The sequence below is a fragment of the Mugil cephalus genome, chromosome 12 (genome assembly GCF_022458985.1).
Source record: "Mugil cephalus isolate CIBA_MC_2020 chromosome 12, CIBA_Mcephalus_1.1, whole genome shotgun sequence".
Lineage (NCBI taxonomy): Eukaryota > Metazoa > Chordata > Actinopteri > Mugiliformes > Mugilidae > Mugil > Mugil cephalus.
The window spans coordinates 3,850,022-3,867,919 of NC_061781.1; the positions used below are offsets into that span (position 1 = coordinate 3,850,022).

General features: G+C 43.3%; 1 protein-coding gene across 2 annotated transcripts in view; it reads right to left on the minus strand.

Annotated features, from left to right (window-relative positions):
* Positions 1 to 250: 250 nt before the first annotated feature.
* gli2a (GLI family zinc finger 2a) overlaps positions 251 to 17,898 on the minus strand; it is a 69,939-nt gene continuing 52,291 nt past the window's right edge. Inside the window, exons 6-14 of one of the 2 annotated variants that reach the window (XM_047601512.1) lie at positions 12,861 to 13,062; positions 12,188 to 12,374; positions 10,632 to 10,742; positions 10,100 to 10,240; positions 7,422 to 7,571; positions 6,390 to 6,554; positions 5,840 to 6,121; positions 4,433 to 4,796; positions 251 to 4,317 (exon numbers count right to left, since the gene is read on the minus strand). In XM_047601512.1, coding sequence (XP_047457468.1) covers positions 2,012 to 4,317; positions 4,433 to 4,796; positions 5,840 to 6,121; positions 6,390 to 6,554; positions 7,422 to 7,571; positions 10,100 to 10,240; positions 10,632 to 10,742; positions 12,188 to 12,374; positions 12,861 to 13,062 — 3,908 coding nt within the window. In that variant the 3' untranslated portion in view covers positions 251 to 2,011. Of the gene's footprint in view, positions 4,318 to 4,432; positions 4,797 to 5,839; positions 6,122 to 6,389; positions 6,555 to 7,421; positions 7,572 to 10,099; positions 10,241 to 10,631; positions 10,743 to 12,178; positions 12,375 to 12,860; positions 13,063 to 17,898 lie in introns of both variants that reach the window. The other variant, XM_047601511.1, reaches the window with a different exon arrangement.

Genomic DNA, 17,898 nt, shown 5'->3' on the forward strand with positions numbered 1-17,898 from the left:
GTGTAGGTGTTACTCTGCGCATGTACAGTCCGGGCACAAGTTGTTTTTTATTAATATGAACCTTCCTTCTTCATACATACTGACGATCGCTGCAGAGCACCAGCTTACTGGTGATTGCCCTCAGCGCAAAACTCGACAGCAGACTCCGAACATGCCAAGGATGATTTCACTTGTATCATACTAGGGTTACTTTCATGTGGCCCCGAGGGGACACAGAACATGTTATTTCAAAGAAGACACAAAGCAGGGATTTAAACAGAAAAAAAAGATGATACTTTATTTGAAATGTACAAAAGCTATATACACACACTCACACACAAACAAACAAACGCACACGCACTGAGCATAGTAAAAGTGGATGGTAGCATACACACAAACATTGGAAAGGCTACTTAGAAATTCAGCAAACATAATAAAAATGAGGAATTTGCAGACCTAGTTCGCCAATCCTGTCCGAAACAGGATTTCATTATCAAAGTCTGAGTCCCTTCCTGCACTCTGCAGTTCATCAAGAACCCAGGGGAGATATGGGGTGCAATGAGGGGGAGTATGAATGTGTTAATTAGAGTTGGATCTCTACTGAGAACACACAGAGGTACTTGTATATTCTTTTAGAGAATGCCCCTCATCAGATACACATGGGCACACGTGCCCTGATAGACTAACACACAGCCATATCCTTGTCCTTTTCAATCGTTTCCCCTTGTGAGATGGACCATACAGAGTTTATGTCTCTGATCCAGAGAGGAAAGAAGGAAATCCGATTTTACCATCCCCGAGAGCTCAGACCATGATCAAAAAGCACTTAATATCTGTGGCTTATAATGTTGAACAACCACATGTTTAAGCTAGGGCTGTCAAATGCTTTAGTTTTTTTTTTTTTTAATTGCAATCTCATTGAATAGGATTGATTACATATTAAGTTTTCTTGAGTTTAGTTATTTAAAAAAAACATACGTCACAATATTAAAGAAATGTTTTTCCAAAATGTATATGCAATTAAAACTTAGTGATAAAAAAAAACAGTTGTGCATGGAACAGGTAGCTGCAATACAACACTTGTTTTTGTTTCCTGTGCTGCAGTGTAATAGATTTAAGTGCATATATAAATTGCAATAACAGTTAATGTTTCTTTCTTATATTTAAAATAGACATCATACATATGTTTCTTCAACCATAATTTGTTTAGCCTGGGCTTTATTCAATAATGAACAGAGCTCTAAGCACCTGTTGGCAGTGTAGCACTCCATTTAGCAAGCTGTAGTTCTGTAAGAACCTGCCTGTTACAAATTGCACACACTGCCATTTTGGGGTATGTGGTAGTGTCCCAAATGGGTGCACTTTGCTTGTAACAGTGTTTAATGACTGCAAACTGTAAAAAAACCCAACTGTAAAAACAAACTGTAACCGAAAAACAACACAATCGTAAAATGTTTAGTCCTCTTTCATTAATTGGTAGGATCTGTTTATACCACAAGGTGTTTTTGACAGCCCTAGTTTAAACGTCAGAAGCCTATAGCATAAAGAAAAGTACCATATAGTACAATCTACACACGTAACGGTTTCATGAGAAAACATTATCTGATATGTACACATGTCCATTTTTCTGGTAACTGTGCTCGGATGTTCAACCTTGATGGTACTCAGCAAGGCACTATGGGGCTGCTATCAGTGCACTGCTTTCTAAAGGCCTATTACAGCAAATACTGAATGGCAATTGTTTCTGATGCATTTATATACCCTGGGCTGTCACAGATTTGTAGCTAAAAAGTATGGCTTTCAAAACAAGAATGATAGAAAAAGTCCTTAACCCTAGCTATATTTATTATAAGTTTTAAATGTAACATATTATAATCTGAAGCAAATATTACAAGACAGGCATATTACTGGACAATGACTGAGTGTATGAAATGATCAGTTTTGAATAATACAATCAGTGCTTTCTTGTGTTGTCCATGTATTCCTGATAGACATCGTAAGAATGGATGGATGATGAGGTGTTTAATCGCTCTCAGCTTATCATGTTGAGAAACTTGCTTTCTTCAGCCAAGGCGGTGAGCATGGAGCTCATGTCGCCAATGGCCATGTTGCCAATCCCTGCCGGTACAGACGCAAGGGTGACAGAGTTGCGGGGGGTGGTGAGGCGTGAGGAACTCTGGGACAGGCTCTGCAGTAGGCCAGGGCTCAGGGTGCCTGACATTAGACTGGAGTGATCACCGTCATCGAGCATGGTGTCAAAGTCAATTTGGGCATGCTCTGTGTTCCCACATCCACCGGTGGAAGAATCCGCCGTACTGCTGGAGACCTGGTTCACTCCTGGTGAGGCCATGTTGGCCGCAGTCGTATTGTTGCTCACAGGAGCCTGGCTGGCACATGGGGACATGGGGGCATCAAAGCTGACGGTGGCTGGCTGAAACATATGAATCTGGCCTGAGTAGAACACAGCAGCATTATGATTTTCTGAGTTGCTGCTCTGTGCCACTGACCCACTGGGCCTCTTTGGACTTGCCTCAGAGGTGTCATTACCATGATTGGAGCCCAATTCTGATGACTTGGGTATTCGACTCTGTTGTATCATGCTAGACCCTGTGTGTTGCCTGACAATAGACTTGGGTTCTGTAGGGGGTCTGGGTTGTAACATTCCTCTGCCTCCATTTTGGATGTGCTGCTGTTGGGAAAGAATGTTGTAATTTTGCTGCTGATCCACTTGGTTCAGTTGTGAATACCCATCACTCTGTGTCCTTCCTCTGTGACTTTGCAGTTCTGGATCTACCATACTGTTGCAGGTAGGTCTCATGGTAGTGCTCCCAGATATGGAATTTGGAATCGCCTCTTGACCAAACCCTTGCTGAGGGCTCATTTGCTCATTAAAGTTTACATTGTTGCATTGCCTCAGTTGCTGATGCTGCTGGGCAGTGATGTCCAGCCTCTGGCTGCTGTGGTTTGCATACCCCTGCATAGATATATTTTGACTCATAGGCAAAACCTGCTGGTTGCTGCTCAAGCCCTGACCGTGTGCCTGGAATGATCCAAAGGTGTGCCTCTGCTGACCAACAGCTAGGTTCCCCCTAAGAGGATGCTGTGGTTGTTTTGAAAGCTTGGTTGCGGTGTCCACCGTCCCTGAGCTCACCTCATTCCACTGCACCGGCATGTTATTCTTGTTCATGTTGTCTGATGGTGCTGAGAAAGACTGCTGGGAGCCATTAGGACCCATGTGGCAGGACTGCATATCCTGAGCAGATTGAGCCATGGTGGCATCCACCATGGCCATCCTCCTCTGCGCACAAAATGATGCTGGAGGGGCCATGGCTGTTTGGTAGCCCTGAGTCTGATTGTTAGAGTTATAGTCAATTTGCCCCAAGTTGTGTCCTGAAGGCCCAGAATTCTGTGACCTGAGGTACTGTACCACATCATCTGGAAGCACCATGTCATCTTCTCCACTCTGCTCCCCTCCAGCCATCATTCCATCTACTGCCATGTTCTCCATGGCTACATTCTCAGAAATACTAGGAGGTCTAGGGGCAAAGGGGTACCGTTGCAGGCTTCCATCTGATCGAGTGTAGCCCTGCATAGCCAATGCCTGGTGGCGTTCTGCAGATGAATGAGCATTCATGGGGTTCATGCTGTTCATGCTGTTATAGCGTTGGACTCTCGGAAAGGAGAGAGGGTCCAGTGTGGGACGACGCACTGGGTCACTGGCACGACGTGGAAGGTTGGTGGGTACTTCATGGGGCATCATGCTATGTGTGCCATATCCAATATCGCTGCTTCGCCTTGGCACAGTTCCAGGAGGTGGCTGATGGTAAAGGTGCGATGAACCTTCCTGGGAGTCATTATAGAGTGCCATGCGCGTCCTCAGGCTCATTCGATCCATATTGGGAAGAGGGGTGGGTGGAGCTCCACCAGTGGCAGCAGCATATTTTGCCTTAAGCCGATAATGCTGAGCTGGTGTAAGACTGAGAAGACTTGGGAGGCCTCCGCTTCCTCCTCCACCAACACCTCCACCTCCACAATGGCTAGCCTCGCTGGAGCGGCGAGACAGATCGGTGGAGATTGGGTCATAGGAATCAGCTGAACTGATGTTGTTGTGACGGTTAGCGCCAAACTGGGATGTTTCACTAGAGCGACGGCTGGAATAGCAGGGTGAAATACCGGAGGAACGTCGACTCAAGGTGTAAGCTGAGCTGATGGTGCTGGTGTTGCTGTCCCGACGCTCATTTAGCTGATTCAGCAGCGTTACCGAGAGGTCACCCATGCGTGGACCAGGATACGAACCACTGAAGTTATTTATCGCATTTGAGCTCTCCAGCAGGGAACCTAAGAGATAGGAAAGATGGATGAAAATGATTACATGATGAGGGCAACTATCTTGAACCTTTATTATATTTTTGACAAGACAACTAAAAGATTTCATCAGCATTTTTTTGCTTACCGACTGCAGGTATGGGAGGCAGCTTCATACTGTTGCGTTGGCCCTGTGGTGGCTGTGGTGCAGAGTTAACCCAGGGGCAGGAGTCCCTCACTGTCTTCAGCCTTTCCTTTTTGATGTTTTCCAGCTTGATGGTAACCGCGCCACCATGACCCACAGCTTTCCTCAACTGAAGCCCCACCCCCACCTGTCCCCCAGTAGGAACAGTTGAGTCAACCATGGGACACTCCTCCTGTGCGCTGAGGTCCCCGAAGCTGCCCCCGCTGTGCATGGCCATCTCTACCCCACTGTCGTTGTTGTTGGCACTGCTGAGAGGCGATGGCTCACTGCTGCATGATGAGTGGCCGCCAGGGCTGGACTGATACGTCTGGAGGAGGACAGTAGGGAGGACTTTGATGTAAGTGTGATGAATCGTACTATAAGAGACTGATTATAAATGGAAGTGGTACATCAATCAATTTTCAACTAATAAATAGACATTCTACAAAATAAAACACTGATATAAATTTGGTGTTTCAATATAAAGTATGATGTCAAGAAAATCAACTGGGAAAACTAAGCCATATTCAAAATGAGAAATGAACGTGAAATATAATAAAAATGATCATCTCGTGGTAAATTTAGAGAACAACGTTAGGCATTCTACAATATGAATAAATGAAATAAAGTTAAGAAATTCTGATTGCAATGGCATTTTGTAATAACTAATGCAGGCCAGCAGTTCCATAATCTCAGTAATTATAGAGGAGTGTGATTTATTCACACCCAGAAAACAAGTGGATAATAGATCTGGTAGCAACAATCCGGCGGTGACAGTAGTTCACACTGGCCTAAAATGAACTAAAGTCTTGTTCACAGCTTGCTGCTACTGCTACGAGCTCATGCTAAAACTACCCCAGTCTTTGAATATTTATGTGAAAATGGCTTTAATCATTTTATTGTTGACAATGGAGGCTACTATCAGTGATCTTCTGGACATGAAAAAAAAATGACCGGTTTAATGGCTTAGTGTGTGTTAGTTCATGAATAAGTCTGCTTTTGTGTTTTCAATACGCAAAATGGATAATCATGCAATCACGATACATTACGCAATATTGCAATGATATATCACGTTACACAATGTTTTTGCACATTTTCCCATGCTGAGACTGTTTCTATGCTCACCTCAGAGAAGTCTGTCCATTACGAGGGTTTTAAAGGAAAGAGAAATGTAAGGTCAAGCCACAAGATTGTTAGAAAGGATACAGGAGAGCACTAGCAGTAAAAATTTGATTAAAGAGCAGTTGTTAGTGAAGTTGAGAAATGTAAGAAAATGTGTGTGCCCATCTTTGCCCGTTTGTTAACAGCATAGCTGTCCTGAACGTGCTGCATTAACCAGTGACGTCCACAGTTTAATGTGGCCCAGCTCACCATAGAGTTCTCTGTCTTGATAGATTTGATTTGTAGGCAGTCCTCCATTCCTCTAGAGGTGCTGTTGGCCTCAATCTTGCCATCCGTGCCTCTGGAACCATGCTTAGAGTTCGCCTCATTCTCCCCGTTGCCTTTGGGTGGTTGCGGCCTTGGAGGAACATCGCTTCGTTGTTTTTTGGTCACGTGGGCTTCGGGTCCGTGGACTGTCTTGACATGCTTCCTGAGAGAGCTTGGGTCCGTGTAGCGCTTCGTGCAGCCTGGGATTTTGCACACGTACGGTTTCTGACAAGAGGGATTTGACACGATTATAATTGTGGACAACGGAATTTGCTTTCAGACGTGGATATAAAATACTGGCGTGCAATAAAATGGTCCCTGGCAGATTTTTCAAAATACATCTTCAGAATCCTCCGAAGTGACAATGGCAGTCATAACACACCAAACAGAACAAATATGGAAACCTTTATACTGCTGATGCTTGGTCCAAAACTGAAATCAAACTAATTGTATGAAATCCTACCAGTTGATTTATGCAAATGCAAGAACATACCTCATTTGAGTGTGTGCGGTTCTGGTGCTTGGCTCGGTCAGAGGCATTGGAGAAGGCCTTATTGCAGCCTTCATGCTCACACACATAGGGCTTCTCCCCAGTGTGGGACCTGAGGTGAGTTTTTAGGTTCTCCAGGCGGGAGTAAGCTTTGGAGCACCCTTCAAACTGCAGAGAGACAGAAGGACAGACGGTGAGACTGACTGCACAAAATGCTGTGTGTGTCTCAGTTTTTAAATGTAATTTACTCTTGGACCCTTGCCCACCTACTGTGGCGTGCCACACAAAAGCAAAGCCCTGCTACACTTTGATAAAAAGGACTATTATGTGAAATATCTAAACTAAGTGTGAGGTGTGGTAGAGCTCTTTATCTGGTGTGCTTTGTAGAAACAAAGACAAGTCTGTGTTTAGCCTTTGTATTCTCTTGTACTGTACAAGCTATAATTTGATATTCCTTCTGTGCAGTCATTGTGAGTGTAATTGGCTCTGAAATTAAAAGAGAATCAAATTAGAGCAGCTCAGAAAGGGAATATAAAAGTCAGTAGATTCTCCCTGAAAAGACAAGACTAAAGGGAAGCCAGAGTGTTATGAGAAGATGCATGTGGGATTTGTGCACAGAATGTACAGCTTGGTCTTAATAAGGACCCATGGCCCCCTGCTTGTCTGCAGATTTTAATTACACACCCACGCTGTCAATCAGCTTTCTTAACTCTCCCTCCTTTACAAGTCATCTGTTTTAATGCATTCACAAGAGACTATGAACGAGCTTTGAAGCCAAGCAAACAGGCCTCAATTTGATCTTCACACAGCAAATGAAGGCTTCAATGAAACCCCATGACTTATCAACAAGGAGAATATCAGTGATGACAAGCACAAGGAAAATCAGATCAACTTTTTCTGTAAGTCAGTTTTTTTTAACAGGCAAAGAGAGTCTTGTACATCTGAGTAATGCTTAACTTCTATCTCTAGTAGTTGGTTAATCAGTTAACCTGTCAGTTACTACCACGGTAGCATCCAGGAATGTGAGGCTCTTACTGTGCATTTATGCGGCTTCTCCCCCGTGTGTCGTCTCATGTGAACCACGAGCATGTACTGGGCTTTGAAGGGCTTCTTCTCCCGTGAGCACTCCTCCCAGCGACACACAAACTCCTTCTTCTCACCATGGATGTGGTCATTATTGATGTGCTGAGGGGAGAAATCAATCCACATCAATCATCGCACTGAATCCCAACATATGTCTGCGATGAAGAGCCACACATGCAAATAAATGAATAAATAAATAAATAAATAACCGTGACTAGAAACGTTTCTGAAGACATGTCAGCAAATTCTTGCCTTTTTCTCACCAGAAAATCATCATGTGCCATGTGTCTACTACGCATGCATCATTACTTTCACACACATTGTGAGGGCCGGTGCCATCAATTAGAGCTGACAGTTATTATGCCTTTGTCAGAAGGAAACAAAACCTATAAAAGCGCTCTGTTTTTTCAGGCTGCGTGTGTTTGTGTTAACCTTTCTCTAGGAGGAGGAACTTCCTTGGATCCTAGTAAAAAGTGGTCAGGAAGAGGAGTTTGCGACCGGCATTATCTTCCATTCTCCTTATTTTTGATGGATCCTGTGTTTCCTGTGGGATTTCTGAACTTGCACATTAACTACTCTGGTACACTGAGATAAATGTGACTGCACTCTGCTGTAATTATGAGTGCTATAAAAAAATAACTTAAAAATCTTCTTTCTCTCTGAGGGCTCTCTTAAAAAGCTCATCTACTCTCCAAAATCATGTCTTAAATTAATTCCAGCTACAAGTTCATTATGAGTTTCATATATATATATATATATATATATATATATATATATATATATATATATATATATATATATATATATATATATATATTACATATATATAGAAGAATTGTATAACTCTGCAAGAGAATCTGAGTATCCTCAGACTACAATCGACAGGACTGTTCTGGTCTTGTCACAAATGTGATGACATTAGACTTGGCTTCAGAAAATCAAAACATACTTTACTCCAGAGTTGTCAGTTATTCCAGAGTTGAGCCTTTTAATTTAAAATCACTTTAAACCTTCCATCTAGCCCAAACATTAAATGCTATGTTATTTAACTAGCTGTATGTTGCATACCAGGCAATCCCTTGCGTCCACCACAAAAGCCCCACCTAGTCCTCTATATCACAGGCTCTTTTTGAACCATTGTACAGAAAGGATCTGTTTAAATACACAAGTATGCTGTGGGTTCCCTTCCCATCTTGTACTCTGATGCTCTCCCAAACAAGATAACCAGACAAGTCTTTAGATGGCCACATCTGGCATCTGCTCATGTCACACTGACAGAACTGCAAGGTAAAAAAAAAAGAGTATTTCTGCCATGTATGCCACGTACTAGACGCATTTGTTTCATTTTCTCTCCAGACTTAATGAACGTATGGTGTTTTGACTTTCTAAAAACAGGGAAATGCTATCATACTTAACCAGAGCCGCTGAAAACACCAGGTTGCTTATTTTGCCCAAATAATTATTTGAAAAATAGTTAATATGGCTACTGTAATAATTAAAGGGAGAGGCAGCAAATCTTTTTGTTTGTGAAGCACAAACTACAAAATCCTTTTATACAGCAAATGATTAAAAAATTTATTGGAAGTCAAACCTCAAAGTTAAGAACTTGGGCCCTCGTTGACTACTTGAGCGACAGGACTTCCTTAATTGAGATTAACTTAGTGTTCATCTCTGCAAACAATGCTGCCTTTGGTACAGATTTTCAGTAAAAGGTACTACTTTATTACTTGAGAACATTCAAGCCAATCATGTTCCACAAATGTGACCATTTCTTCACTAGTGAAACAGCTCTGTGGTTGGAGATTCTGCTCAGATCTATTTTGGGTGAAGGAGGAGGAAACAAGTGTGTGGCCCGTGCAGGGATCTCTATTTTCAGGTTACACACTGCAGTAAATGTATAATTTTGGTGGCCACTGAAATGGGATTACTTAGTCAAGCAGAAACTTGTGCGTGTTTTTTTTTTTTTCAATAATATTGTGAGAATGTTGTGTGACACCCTAGATGTGCTTAGCAGTAACCATAGGCAACTGTTGTTGCTGGTTCTTGGAGCATTTTCTTATTCTTGTAAGGTGTAAACGTTCTTAAAGGTAATTCTGGTCCCATAGTGGACTTACTGAGACCTGTTCACCACCTGGTCTCTAGGTCCTGACACAAGCCCCATTTGCCATAAATGACTGACAGATAGTCAAAAAGTGGAAAGCGTGGCCTGGGAAAAAAGGGGAGCGCAGAGCTCTATAACTCCAGAGTTGCTGGCATGACGATGGATTTATTGCTGGCTCTCTGGGCTTCAGGGGCTGGGGGTGTAGCTGGGAGTAGGAGGTTAGGGGTTATGGGTCAGGGATGCGGTGTTTGTGTGCGTGTAGTTGAGCACAGCTGTAGGGCTTAGGCTTGAATCTAGCAAGAGCCAACAGGCTCATTAACATGCGCGTCGACCCGGCAGGAAAGGATCAGACACTGGACGACTCTCTGACCGGATTCAATCAGCATGGATTTAATCAACAGCAGGAAAGCGGTTGGAACTTTCCATTTTTTTTATACAACAATATGCATCAGTTCTGATTTACAATAGATAGATAGATAGATAGATAGATAGATAGATAGATAGATAGATAGATAAGGTTAGCACTCACATGAACGAGTTGGTCCTGGGTGTCATACTCCTTGGAACAGCCCTCCCAGTGGCAGTTGGTCTCATATATGGCCTCGGGCTCCTGTTTGCATTCATCTTTATCCAGATCTTCACTCAGGTCCAAGATCCCTCCACCATGATCCTGGAGTAAGATGCAGTTTGTCAGAAACGGGCAAACTAACTGTACAGATGCGTGTACCCATTGGCGTAATAATGTCTAGAATTAATCTGTGGTCAATATGTTAAAGAGACATTCTTTATCTCTCTTATCTACTTGTTAATTGTAGCCTTGTTGCTGCATTTTTAATCATTACCTGCAATCAATTAGAGCCAAATTAGCAAATTAGTTAAAAATGGGGCTTGTCTCTCGGTACAGATAGCTAAGCTGCATGAAAAAAGTGCTGTAGTTGAAAGTCCTCTGAAGGTCAAGAGAGATGCAAAACCAGCAAAGTTTAAATTTTTAGATGTTTTTTTTGTAGTTGCACAGAAATGCATTTTTTCTACTAAAGTCCACTGTTGTTATAGTCTCTCACCTGAGAAGATGGTGAAATGGGCAGTGGACCCTCTGCTTCAGTCTTAACCTTTGACCTCTTGGTAGTCAGTGGGTTGACTGTGCTGCTGACTGCTGGGTCTCCACTGGCGTTCTGAAACAGATAAAAACAAGAAGAGGCGAAGTTCAAGAAACACATACTGAATGCACTTTGGAAGCAGAAAAGGAGCCAGAACAATATCATTGTCCTATTGATTTAACTACTCACTGAATGTGTTAAACCCACAGATTCCACTCAGCTGACACTTCTACTTTACGCACCACAGGGAACATTGGAGTAAGGATACAAGTCACAAAATTACAGTACAATTTTTTTCCCTCGATGCTCTGCTGCAAAGACATGTGAAGAATCCTGGTTGCACCAGGCACCACGGCCCATAAGTCAGACTTAGACCCGCCGCCGAGACTAAACAGTTTAGACTGCTTTACGATCGCCAAAGCCACAAGGAAATATGAAAGAAGAGGAGTTATTACCCTCACTACATACTGGGGAGGAGGTTTGGGGAGTCCGTATGTTTGCTTTGATCTGCTTAGATCATACTCAGAAGGCGTGTTAAAGCCTTAATGGACTAATACAAAAGAAAGAGAATAATGAGTGTGTTTGTGTGTGTATTCATCCCTCATTGGACAGGGTCCAATATTGGGTGGGGGGTGGGGGTCCTCTAATCCCACCCAGACGCTACAGTGCAGTTTAAGATTTCTGGGGGCCTCAATGATTCATTCAGTTGGCAGGAAACCAAAAGGGAAATATGGTTCTGATCACTGTTGAAATGTCTGTGTGTGAATGGGAGTGTGTCTGTCCGGGTGTGTGCAAAGAATACTCGCACACTGGGAGAGTGTTGGTGTGCTCTGGCAGACACTGCGCTGAAACAGAGCGGTAGGCAGCTGATAGTAGTGTGAGGTGATGTGATTCACTGAGTGGGAAGTTTACATTATGAGTGGCCGTGGAGTATACAGTGGGCTGATAAAGAGGAGCACAGGAGACAGCAGGAAGTAAGACGATGGAACCGTGAAGGAGTCTCCTGCATATTTCTGACCTGAGACTTCATTTGTAAAAAAAAAATTCTTCTTGAAAACTAAAAAAAAATAAAAAAAACGTGTCTCAGCTCCGGCTCCTCAAATGTGCATATTTTCGACTTTTTTTTAGTACGACTTGCTGGACAAGGCCATGATCAGTTTTCATCAGCTCTATTGTTACTGTAAACCATCATTAGTTTCAGACCTATTGAAAATGTTATGCTAACTTCTATCTGGACTGGCTGAGAAACCCTAAAAGTTGCAGTGAATATTTTCTGCTACAGAGAGGGCCACTCAGTGTTTGTCCTTGCCCTTAAAAACACATAATACTCAACAAGAAGACTTTTTCCATTTACATACACACAAACTTGAATGACCCAACAGTGAAAATCATGCTTTGTAGAGCTATTTGAGAGACTCACACAGAGGATTCGGGGTAAAACTTTAATATATATATAAAGCTCCTTATTTCATTACTTGTGCGTTCAAGAGCACACACTCGTTTCTTCCTACCTGATTTACCTCAGAGGTGGAGTTGTTGTGGGTGGACATGGTTGAAGCGGTGAGGGGGTGTTGACGGGCGGAGAAAGAGGATGGCGACGGTTGAACGAGAGGAGGCGTGTGGCCGAAGGCATTGAGACCCCTCTGCTGGGACAGCAGCTGCTGGTAGGCCACTGGGTTGATGGGATGGGGGAAGCTGAAGGTGGGGCTGGGGGTGAGAAGAGAAGTTTAAGTTATATAAAATGTATGGTCGAAGATTTTCGTGTAATAGCAAAGACTAAGCCCACACAAAACTCACATTTGAATCAGCAAATTTGACCCAAAATGCTGTTTTTTTGGGTCACATGGGACCTCACTGCCAAGGGCCTGGGAGAATTAATATACTAAACTATACTAAAATAGCAAGTGCAACATTGCATCAGTCTACAGTCCGAGCTATGCTGCTCAACTGGGAGCATTTTGGAATGGGGCACCTGGGAATCAGCCTCTCTAAAGGCTACCCTATGGTTAGATTTCAAACAAATGTGTAGCATATGTTGCTGAAAGCAGACTTCTAAAATCATCATTCATCATCACCGGTTCTCGGTTGTGACTAAAGACAAAGTCAGTTATCACACTGATGTTTATGTTGAACGTCCGAATGCTCAAGAGTGTGCTGCACACGCTTGCCACACGACCTGTATGCACGCCATACCTGATCCCTCCGACGGAAAGGTGTCCATAGGAGCTGCTGGCAGCCGAGCTGGAGCGGGAGTTGTTGATGTAGGCCACTAGGGAGTTGGGCGAGGTGCGGATCATGGTCTGCAAGTCAATGCTGGCATCTGACAGAGGCGAGATGGACAGCGCCCTCTTCCTGCTCAGTCGTGGCGTCAGCCTCGGGCTCGAAAACCGTGACACTGGACGCAGAAAAAAAAAGAGCAGCAGTGTCATCTACTTTCCATTTGCTAGTTGACATTTTTAGGTGTGTGACTTGACTGCCTTCAAAATAACATCCCTCTATGAGCTCCAACTGCTGCCCTGGATTGGAGAATTAAAGTGTGAGCTCCTTTTATTTCAGTTCAAACTCTGCCTGGCCTTAGACACAACCAGGAGTGGTCGCGCGCTATGTTAGAAGAACAATTTAACCCAGAGCACTCTAGTGGAGGTCACAGCCATGTTAAGCCACATTCTATCTCATGCATCTCTCTCCCTATCTCTCTCTCTCTCGTTCACACACACACACAGCTCCCTTATTTAACATTCACATCCTCTTATGCATAATGAATTGGCCCCAATCATTCTCTGTAATTACCGTGATAGCAATCTCTTTGAGACTGCTGTACTTGGGTAAGTCAAATGGAGGCAATTTAAGCAAATTGATTTCAGAATACCATTAAAAAAGAACAAGGCTGACTCACAAAGGTAGAGTTCATGGCCTCCTGTAAGATCTGGTTCTTGGAGCATTTTCTTATTCTTGTAAAAAATATATGTATATACATATATATGTGTGTGTGTGTGTGTGTGTATATAATGGGGTTGACTACTTTCCCATGAACTTGAAGGGAAGACTTTTTATTTTTCCACATGTACTGATAGTCCCTCAGTCATGTGTATTCATCTCTTACGATCGCCAAAGCCACAAAGCTCCCACTCCCACAAACACAGAAACAAATCGCTGGTTGGGACCAACAGGTGCTGGTTCGCAGTATCAAGGGACAAGCCAGGCTTAATGTGTGTGTGTGTGTATGTGTGTTTGTGCAGTTGCGTAATTAGGACTTATAGCAGGCATCATCAGAGGTGCAAGAGGCAGGAAGCTCATAATGGGCCCATCACAGTTCACCTAAGCATCTGACACGCACATTTGCTGCACGTCACCTCCACCGCTGTCAATATGTTGCCAATCGCTGACTCTGTGCTGGTGGAACTCACGACTCCTCTAACCAAATGAATCCAGGCACCGCCGTAATCACTGCGCCAGACCCACAGCCATTAAAGCAGGGTCTTACATACAAAGCTATTATGTTTGGAGGTGGCGAGTCGTAAAGTAGAGGCATATGCACTCAGTTAAAAGGCCCCCGGGAACTTCAGATGGCAAGCAACAGTAGTTGGGGACCTCAAAAAAAAAATAAAAAAAATAGATGATATAGACGTGCATTAAAGACTTGGCAAAAACAACAAACGGCCCTCAGGAATGCATCTCTTTGGGGTTAAATAATTGTGTCATCATTTGAATGGAATGGAATGGAGTAAAGGGGAGCAAAAAAAAAAATATATAGCGCGTAGGCGATCTTCCACTTGGGATCGTAGATCGTCATGAATGGGGAGTTCATTCAAACAAGCTGTGCATTGCTCCACACCGGCCGTGAAGCTGCTAGGATTTGCTATTTTTTACAGTTAGGCTTGCCAACAGATTTAATAAGAGATAAGTGTATTAATATTCCCCTTTATGAAGCAGGAAACAGGCCTCACAACCTGGTGGCCTAGTAGGCTGGCGCCTGCCTCACCCCTCTGGGCACAGTGCCCACAAACACCGCCCTCTCTACCTTCATCTTCAAACCACCCCCTCAATCTATACATCTAGCTCACCTCAAAAGAATTCTTAATGCCTCCAGCCACAGACATTAAGTTTCTGTAGCGTTCTAAAGTTTGGGGCGCAGGCACGCTCCTGTTGTTTAGCTCGGTTGCTGTTCCAACGCACGTACCTGACCTCACCTAATATTACCTGGAACAAATTTCACGCACGTGCACGCTCGCACACAAGCGCACGCACCGCACTCTCTCTCGCCACTTGGTAAAGAAGAGTTTTATAGGTGGCGGTTATAATTGAAAGGGTGAGCAGGTTCCGGCAGGGAGTGAGAAAACAGATGTTGCACAGGCTGCGGCGAAGCAGCACCGTGTGGCAGGGCGGCATGTGTGTGTACGTGTAAATATGCGAGTTTGTGTCTATGTGTGCGCTGCTGCTCTGTGGGACCGAGTCTGGGGCTGGTTGTAATTGCGGGATCTGGATTTATATAGAGAGACATAATTACAGGCGCTCCAGCGCACATTGATACAGTAAAAAAAAAAAAGAAAGAAAAATCTAAAAGAGCAGCGTGTGTGTGTACTCGTGTGTGATTATTTTAAGGACTTGCTTGTGCTGTTTTAACCGAAATGGTTTTGTGGAAAATTAAAATGCTGTAATTGAAAGGTTGTGCAGAAGTAGCTAGCACCCAATGTCATTCTGACCTGAGCTCATGGAGGGTCATTGTGAGTCTCTGCCAAGAATTGGTATGTAACCTTTGCTCCCATAATATTGATTTTAGAAAATCATCTTATTTTGCCTTTCGTATTTTTTTATATATATATATACAGTTAGCAAAGATGACATCTGAAACTTCCAACTTAAGATTTTTATTTGTGTCATTTTTATGAGTGAAAACATCTCCAGTTTCCACATCTCTAAGAATCCACTCGCCTCTTCGCAAGCCCATGGAGACAGTGGTGCTAACAGAGACAGTACAGTTACGCCAACAACGGAACAACTAGCAGGAGCTGGATCGGACACAAAAACAGAGCCAAGAGTTCAGCTCCATGCCAATACATTCTCAAACATGTAGTAAGAAATGCAAAGCATTCAACATCCTTGAATGTGTGGACAAACTGTCTCTGCTAACAGAAAAAAAAAAATAAATAAATGTTAGTATTTCCTCTGACCGTGTTGAGAGCCAAGCCAAGAGGATCCTTGACATTTCAATGCATTTTAAGGTGTTTTATCGTATGGGTTTGAGATTCTTATAGTTTAATTTTAACCCATATTTAAGGTAGAGCTACGTACTGTACCTTATGTTACATCAGTTTCTACGGGCAACGTGAGGGTTGACACAAGCAGACCTATGTTAACACTGTTTCAAGCGCTTTTGACAAGCAGCTCATCAGTTCAATGTACTGAAAAAAATCAGTTGTTCACACAAATTAAATAACTACCTCAGAGTTAGGGAGGCCGGGGAAAGGGAATTGCTCGGGTGTTTGCAGTATTTATATGAACAGGGAAGAGAGGCAAAACAGCAATACACTATATTCCCTACAGCAGAGCAGCACTGCTGGTGAAGAGACCAACTTGCAACATTGCAAATGTATAAAGTCAGATTAGGGAATGTTCAGAGATGATCATTAATGAAAACAAAAATCGCAGTAAAGTTCATTCCTAAAAACATTCTAATCCCTCATATTTGATTCTTGACTTTCGTGTGAATTAGATGATAGAATAAGTGGCGTTAGTGAATAACCCCCTTGACCCTGATTGAGGTGAAGTGAGAGCTGCACTATGCTAGCCGCCCCCCACACCTACACGACCACACCAGAGTTGAGTTTGGGCCAGCAGGGCCCCAGGCCTCGACATCTTCGTCCACCCCTCGAGCCTGCCAGAGTGGGAGAATGTTTATTTTCCCTGCTAAATCTCACTAATACTAACACTGTGAATTTTATTAGTGAGGAGGTTTGCGCTGAATCCTCTATGAGCCCCTAGTGTGCACCCTAAAGCCACCGTTGTGTTTGCCAGCGTGTTTATGCACACACTTCCACCCATGTGCTCATGAACCAACATATAGTTAAGTGTTTGTGTATGCAGTCTGAGGGGACCAGTCCCCGCCAGCCCCCCTCTCTCTTCACCACCACATCAGTGCAAAAATGTATCGCCCTCACTCCCTCTGCTGCATTAACAGTGAAATCTTTTTTTTTTCCTCAGCATGGCAGACATTTACTTTGGCCGCTGCTTTTGTCATGGGAGAGTCAATGTTTTCCTGCAAACTGATATTTTTCTGCACACCAGCCCTTACATACCTATTCATACATACACAAACAGTCTTGTATTGAATACCTCTCAATACAAAATACTATAAAGTAACTTCAGCTACAGTAGTTTTGATGTACACTTTAATGTCTGTTTTAAGGCCATGGCATTCGTTTTTCTCCGTCTTAGTTAATTCCATCTTTTGAGGTTTTTACCTGGGCTCAGACTAGTGCAGGAGCACGGTGTTGACCCTGAACATCAAGAGTAATCTTAAGCACCAGACAGTTTGTCACAGAGAACCTCTGGGGATCTGGAAAGTCGTCCTTGACAGCCTCAACAGATGTGGAGCATCTGGTACAAAAGTCAGTCAGAAATGATGACTTATTTTATTCCATGCAACTTGGAACTTTCTTTCGAAGAAACTAGTGAGGGCATGCTAAGTCAGACTGTTAGTTGTAGGGCAATAATGCCAGAAGCAGCTTTGTGGTTTAAGTTGGGTAAATGAAAAGGTTCCCCGCTCTGTGCCGGTCCGACAGTTGTAGCAGCATCTTGAAAGGTTTTCCTCATTGTCTGGAGAGAAATTCCTGTTTTTAAGTGTCTGGCTTGAGGTATGCCCAACAGTAAATCCTGAAATTCTTCAGTAGACCAGAAAGACCTGCAGTCATGTCAACAGTATTTTACCAGTGCATGTGTCCACAACTTTTCCAGCAGCACACTCCTCATAGCTGTGCTCAGTGTTTTTTGGTTTAACCCTGAGACTTGCAATTCACTTATTCAGAGGGAAAACAGGAATAGGAGGGGGGTTGGTTCAAAAGCCATACTATGGACTCACTCAGGGCTCTGAGTTCTTGTGGTAGGTCCGCTGAATATTAGTGCATAAATTGATTTTTAATATGGGTTTTATCTACACTGCCGTCCAAAACTAACGGTAAGGGATAAGACACATATTTGCCACCTCTGCTTCTAGTCCTCCTCCCATGCTCTG